This window comes from Parambassis ranga, chromosome 10 (assembly GCF_900634625.1).
Source record: "Parambassis ranga chromosome 10, fParRan2.1, whole genome shotgun sequence".
Classification (NCBI taxonomy): Eukaryota; Metazoa; Chordata; class Actinopteri; family Ambassidae; genus Parambassis; species Parambassis ranga.
This window is the reverse complement of record NC_041031.1, coordinates 8,219,183-8,226,458: the sequence shown is the minus strand read 5'-3', so window position 1 is coordinate 8,226,458 and position 7,276 is coordinate 8,219,183. Positions and strand designations below refer to the sequence as shown.

At 43.9% G+C, this 7,276-nt stretch overlaps 1 protein-coding gene and 1 pseudogene across 1 annotated transcript; one reads left to right on the top strand and one right to left on the bottom strand.

Moving 5' to 3' along the window:
- gpr151 (G protein-coupled receptor 151) lies at positions 1-1,338 on the top strand. The gene has a single exon (XM_028415717.1). It carries the CDS (start codon positions 1-3, stop codon positions 1,336-1,338), a length of 1,338 nt encoding a protein of 445 aa, XP_028271518.1.
- A 2,008-nt stretch (positions 1,339-3,346) lies between these two features.
- Positions 3,347-7,276, bottom strand: LOC114442273 (NLR family CARD domain-containing protein 3-like; annotated as a pseudogene).

Genomic DNA, 7,276 nt, shown 5'->3' with positions numbered 1-7,276 from the left:
ATGGACAAGCTGAGTGGGAACAACGCGACTGTGGTGAACAGCTCCATAAACATGTGGTCATTCAATGATCATGGCTCTTTCCAGCAAATGGACCCCGGTGAGCTCCGGGTTCTGGTGCCAGCTATTCTGGGAGTCATCTGTGTCTTGGGTGTGGCTTGTAACCTCACTGCGATGGTCATCCTGTTCTCAAACGCACACAGGGGCAAACTCTCACTCATTAACTCGCTCATTTTCAACCTGATGTTTGCTGATGGGCTGGTGCTGATGTTCATGGTGCCTTTCAGGGCTGCCTCCTTCTCCAAGGCTAGCTGGAATCTGGGCTGGGTTGTATGCAAGACAGCTGACTGGTTCCTCCAGTCCTGTATGGCAGCAAAGAGCTTCACTGTTGCCATCATGGCCAAAGCCTGCTATCGTTATGTGTCTAATCCAACAAAGCAGGTAAGCATCCACCTGGGCTCCATCTTGGTGGTGCTCTTCTTCCTCTGGCTGTCTGCCTGCTCTGTCACCATCCCTCAATGGCTATTTGTCAAACTGCAGAGAGAGCTCCACAGGCTGGTGTGTGTGCTGGTGGTTCCTCCTGGAGCTCAGGATTTCATGTCTGTCTACGTCAAAGCATACCCTCTGGGGGTCTATTGTGCACCTCTCAGCTTTGCCCTGATGTACTTCTGGAAGGCATATGGCCAGTGCCAGCGCCGCTCCAGTAAGACTCAGAACCTGCGAACACAGATTAGATCCAGGAAACTGACTTTAATGCTTTTCAGCCTCACTGTGGCCATGGCTATCCTCTGGCTTCCTCAGTGGGTGGTGTGGATTTGGGAGCGTCACATAGCAGAGAAAGAAATTGAAAGTGCTCAGCCCCTCATCTCATCTCCTCCCCTTCTTCTGACCCTCTCTGCTCAGCTGCTCACCTTCTGTCTGTCATTGGTGAACCCTCTCATCGTTCTTTCCCTCTCTGAGGAGTTCAGAGAGGGTTACAGGGGGCTTTGGAGGCGCATCACCCTACGCAAACAATCCCCACCCAAGCCCAAGCCGGGCCCTCACAACCCTACATCCCTCCAGTCTCCTTGTCCCAGACCAGAGACCTCAGTGCTGCCGATGGGGGAGCTGAGCTTTCAGTCAAGCTGCAGCCAGGAAAACAGCAAGGAGGCTGAACTCCAGCCGGAGCAAGGTGGAACAAGAGGAGGTGGGGGAGGGAAAGAAGGAGACAGGGTGAGCCTTAAAGATGGAATCGTCTTGCATGATGTGGAGCAGTTCTGGCATGAGAGGGAGACCGGATCGCACTTGGAGGAAAATGATCCTGTGCCATGGGAGAACCAGAGCGAAAAGGAAAAAAAATAACAACCCATCATTGACAGACATCAGCTGAATGGACTGCTGAGTGCTGCACCATAAATCAGTGGTATTCTGTGTTTATGATGTTATTTTAAAGGTAAGGATCTGTGTGAGAGTGGACTACAAATAGAGCAGCATCATAGATGATATTTTTGCAATTACATTTAAATGAAGCAGAGTATAACTAGCTCATATTTTTGTGGCTGTAAATTAAAGCTTCCAGTGCGGATGACAATGTAAATTGACCACAGTATAGTGGTGTTAGGTACTTGTATATATTCAGTAGGCTGTAGTAAATCTGTATAAAATACAACAGATTTTAGTATTTGAATATTTTTATTTGAGAATCCTAATTTGACATATAATTCAGAGATTGATGTAAACAATGTGTTTGTCTAATACAAAGTCAGAATCAGCTGTATTTGTTAATAATGCCATATGTGCTGGACATACAGAGAATCGAAATTACTTTACTCTCAACTCTGCAACATATAACTAAAGAGCTTAAGTATAATATGTACTTGTTTGTATATACCCTTCAAATATAGGGAATTATCTAATCATTGTTGTACATCTGAATAATGATGATGTGTTTACAATTCAAAAAACAGTCTTGTGGTATTAAAAACAAAAATGAGAAGAACAACAGAAGTGCGATTGCTTTGTGTGATTCTGTGTTTAGGTCCAATTATGAATGCCGTCAAAGCAGTGACACACACACACACACAGTGTAGTCTTAATAGGATAGATCAGACACGTCTCCTGCTGACACAGAGTCATTAAATATGTTTTCATAAGGGCATCCATTAGAATTGCCAAGGGTTCTAATTAGAGGAAACTCAGACGTATTTGCAGTAGACTCCCCTCTGTGGTAGCCTCATAAGGAATTCTCTCTCCATTGATCTGAATGCACGTGGATAGGTCAAAACCTCACAGTTAAAGGGATAAACATTAAGTATGTAAATAGTAACAGAGCTACAATCAGCCTCTCTGGCAACTGCAACGGTAACCTGGCTGTGCTGAAGAGTTTAAGTAAATAAGGCTTTTCTCTGTTAGAACCTGGCAGTTTTAAAGGTGGTAAACTACTACAGCTGGTTAAAAAAAGTACATTTAGGTTGTAGTCACCTCATAGTTGCCTAATACTTCTTCTTTCTCTCCCTCCCCTCCCATATGACATTTTCCTCTCATTAATCATTGATGCTGACCTTTTATTGCCACAGGCAAGTACCTCAATCAGAGCAACAGTAAAGTATATAACCCACCATCAGTCCCTGGGGTACTGACCTGGCCAATAAACACTGAAGGTGAGAAAGCTGGGCACTCAATACTGGGCTGATATTAAACCCTCCCAGATTAACTACAGAAACAAAAATCTTAAATCCAAAAATAATCACTATCTTTAAATATAATTGTAACCCAACCTTTAACGTTGACACCCCTGGATGTGACATTTATTCAGTCAAATTAGCCAACACAAGTCTGTTGTTGTAGGATTTTATCCGATTTCAACGAAAAAGCCCAGAATCTGCTAATCTGAAAGAGAACTGGAGCAAACCAGGCTGTGTTGTATCTGAGACTGATTTAAAGTCTTCTAACATTGCAGGTGTTTCTACTTGTTTTGCCTGATTAGATCAGGATTGTGAGGACAAGCCTGCTTCTCCAAACACCTGAATGAAACGAGCAACTGTGCCCTAATTATGCAGAAAAGAGACATGTGTAAAATGCTTTGTGTGAACATTACAAGATGAGTATACAATACTGTACTGATTCATGAGAGCACCAAATTTGGTTTATTCTACTGCATTGTAAAATAACCAGGGCACATACTTCCCAGAAAGTAGTCATTGTGCATAATCTCTGAGAGCTTGTTTATACAGAGCAGTGGATTAAAAAAACTACAGAAAAAAACTAAAACTACTGAAAACTACAGATTCCTGTGATAAATTACTGTTCCTTCATCACAACAAGTCACAATTTCACATTTTTTTAACAACTGGTTTAAACACAACATACACAACATGTGCATGTGAACTTAGAGCTTACACAGAGACAGGGAGGAGCCTTGTTCCGTGAACCCAAACCCTGGGTAGACAGAGTCAGTAAATGTGGTGTAGAAAGTGTGGATGTGTGTCACTGCATCACAGGACACACTGTAGAAGGACAACGTGCCAGCAGGCCAGTTCAGATACACCCCTACTCTGTTGCAGGATGAGGTAGAAGGAAGCTTTATGGTTGTTCTGCTGTTATTGTGCATAGCATTGTAAACACCTTGACAGCAGTGCAAGCACCAAGAGTGCTTGTCGGCTCCAAAACACCTGTCGTCACCATCGATGTCATTTTTGAAAGTCACAGCTATAAGGACCTCCTTTTCCCACTCCAGCTCCCAGTAGTAGCGACCAATCAAACCATTTCTACACCGCACCTGAGGCCAGAGGTTGTATCTATCTGGATGGTCACAGAATGACTGCATCTCTTCCATCGCTACCACCTTTGTGTTGTCGTCATATAGGAGGAGATATCTCTGTGCTGTGTTTGGATCCAGTGTGAGCTCATAAGCATCTGTGTAGAGAACAAAACACAGTTAGTCAGATACCACAGGCTTTCCAACATCTATAAAGATTTATATTGAAAAGAAAAACACACTTACACTTCTTTAGACCTGATTTCAGCCATTGCATACCATCTGGATACAGCCTGTAATATAAAATAATGTAACCCACTCTGAATGTTACAGCTGACATCAGACATTAGCTCTACCATGCAGCAAACATTTCCCCATACCTGACAGCATCCAATCTCAAGTGTGGAGTGATCTCTAACACTGACTCCAGTTCTGTTCTTGCTTCTCCCAGATGGTTGTAGCTCAGGTCCAGCTCCTTCAGACTGGAAGGGTTAGCGCGCAAGGCTGAGATCAGAGAAGTAAAACCTTTCCTTGTGATCAGACAGCCTGACAGCCTGGAAAAATACACAACAACATACATGTCAGGTACAGAACATATCAAGTAAATTTATCCTAAATTCCTACCGGAGAGTTTCCAGTTTACAATGGGGGCTCCCTAGTCCAGCACAAAGCAGCTTCATTCCTGAATCGTGCAGGTCATTGTCACTCAAGTCCAGCTCTCTCAGACTACAGGATGGAGAGCTGAGAATGGAGGCCAGAGCTTCACAGCTTCCCTCTGACAGATTACAGCCATTCAGTCTGAAAAAATAAACAATTAAAATAACTCATACTGAAAATGTTAGATAACTGTGTACTCAATGATTCAACCTAGGATACCTACAGAGCTTTTTGTGATGCTTTGACCACCGGCAGCAGCCTGAGCAGGGTCTCCTCTGAAGCAGAGAATTTCTGCAGGTCAAACACATCCAGGTGCTTTTCTGATGACAGTAAGTTGAAGACCAGAGCTGACCACTGAGCAGGAGACAGTTTATCTGTGGCGAGATGTCCTGATCTCAGGGACTGTTGGATCTCCTCTTGTAGGGAGCCATCATTCAGCTCATTCAGGCAATGGAAGAGATTGATGGTTCTCTCAGCAGAGAGATTCTCACTGATCTTCTCCTTGATGTACAAGACTGTCTCCTGATTGGTCTGCGAGCTACCTCCTGTCTGTGTGAGCAGGCCTCGTAGGAGAATCTGATTGGTCTTTAGAGAAAGACCAAGAAGGAAGCGGAGGAACAAGTCCAGGTGTCCATTTGGACTCTGTAAAGATTTGTCTACAGCACACTGGTAGAAATGTGTCTCTGAACCCTCTTCTGCCTGCTGTATTGGAATTTGCTCTTCTTCTAGCACATTCACACCAGAGGTGATGAACTTCAGATGGACATAAAGAGCAGCCAAAAACTCCTGAACACTCAGATGAATGAAGCAGAACAGCTTTTCCTGGTACAACCCTCTGTCCTCTATAGAGATCTGTGTGAACACTCCTGAGTACACTGAAGCTGCTCTGACATCAATGCCACACTGTCAGTTCTGATTCATAGAAGATCAGGTTTCCTTTCAGAAGCTGCTCAAAAGCCAGTTTTCCAAGAGACTCAATCATCTCCCTGTTCTTTGGGCACCAGTGTGGATCTGCCTCAGCTCCTCCATCATACTTGACCTTCTTCAGTTTAGCCTGAACCTCCAGGAAGTGAATGTACATCTCAGTCAGGGTCTTGGGCAGCGCTCCTCCTTTTCTGGTTTTCAACATGTCCTCCAAAACTGTAGCGGTGATCCAGCAGAAGACTGGGATGCGACACATGATGTGGAGACTTTGTGATGTCTCAATGTGTGAGATGATCTTGCTGGCCTGCTTCTCATCTTTGAATCTCTTCCTGAAGTATTCCTCCTTCTGTGGGTCGGTGAACCCTCTGACCTCTGTCACCATGTCAACACATTTAGGAGGGATCTGATTGGCTGCTGCAGGTCGCGTTGTTATCCAAAGACGAGCAGAGGGTAGCAGTTTTCCACTGATGAGGTTTGTCAGCAGCACATCCACCGAGGTGGACTCTGTAACGTCAGTCAGGATCTCATTCCTTTGGAAGTCCAAAGGAAGTCGACATTCATCCAGACCATCAAAGATGAAGACCACCTGGAACTCTTCAAACCTGCAGATTCTTGCCGCTTTGGTTTCAGTAAAGAAGTGATGAACAAGTTCCACCAAGCTGAACTTCTTCTCTTTCAGCACATTCAGCTCCCTGAAAGTGAATGGAAACGTGAACTGGATGTCCTGGTTGGCTTTGTCCTCGGCCCAGTCAAGAGTGAACTTCTGTGTCAAGACAGTTTTCCCAATGCCAGCCACTCCATTTGTCATCACTGTTCTGATTGGTTCAGCTCGTCCAGGTGGGCCTTTAAAGATGTCTTCCTGTCTGATGGTTGATTCTAATCTGTCGGATTTCCTGGAAAATCTTTCAATCTGTCTGACATCATGTTCATTGTTGACCCCTGTGGTCCCTCCTTCTGTGATGAAGAGCTCTGTGTAGATCTGATTCAGAAGGGTTGGGTTTCCTGGTGTGGCAATTCCCTCAAACACACACTGGAACTTTTCCTTCAGGTTGGACTTCAGTTTACACTGGACACTGGGCTGCATTTCTAGATGATACAATGACAACATTAAAACACATTCCAAGAGCAGTTTAAAACATTTTAACATCAGGTCTGGAAACACCTAGCTGCAGTTTCTGCTAGCTAAAGTTGGTTCAGATGGTCCATGTTGTTAAAAGGTGCCTTAAAATGTGAATTCAAATATATCTATCGGGGCACCACAGTTAAGACCACAAAATCTGGTGTCCTTTGCCTCTGGTTTTGTGATAGCCTAACTTAAAGATCTTTGTTGTGTTCAATTTGGTGAAATTGTGCTATAAAACAATATAAATAAAAATCAGCTTACTGCTCTGCAGGCAGTCAGCCAGCTCATCCTGGTTCATTCTCCTCAGGAAGTCCACTGTAATCTTCAGAAATGACTCGCTGCGGTTCCTCCTGTCAATTGCATCTTCACCATCCAACACCTCCTCATCCTTCCCCTGACTCTCTAAGCATTCAGGGTAGTTTGGGCTCAGAACCTGCTGGAAACGCTTCAGCTCATCTTTCACAAAAATGGCAATTTTGTCCTCCAGCAGCTGTAATCATACAACATCACATCCATCTTGAAAGCTGGCACAAACAGCTTATTTTATTATTTTTAGCTGATAATTGCAAATGGACAAACCTTCCATATCTCCTTCTGATTTGTTTGGGGACACTGGGTTGGTTTTTCCTTGATGAATACACTGAAAAAACAAAACATAAAAATACACATGGTATATAGGGACCTGTATTACATTTGCCCAAATCACTATCACTATAAGTCAATCTGGTAAATATATACACCACTGTTGCTTCCTTAAGTGTTTTTCTCTCACCCTTCTTCAACAGGATTTATTTTAAAGTCCTCTGGTTTACCCATGGACTGCTCACTCTTCATAGACA

Bases quoted from the DNA above. Each gene is read 5' to 3' on its own strand.
- gpr151 (XM_028415717.1), top strand. From the start codon at position 1: ATGGACAAGCTGAGTGGGAACAACGCGACTGTGGTGAACAGCTCCATA.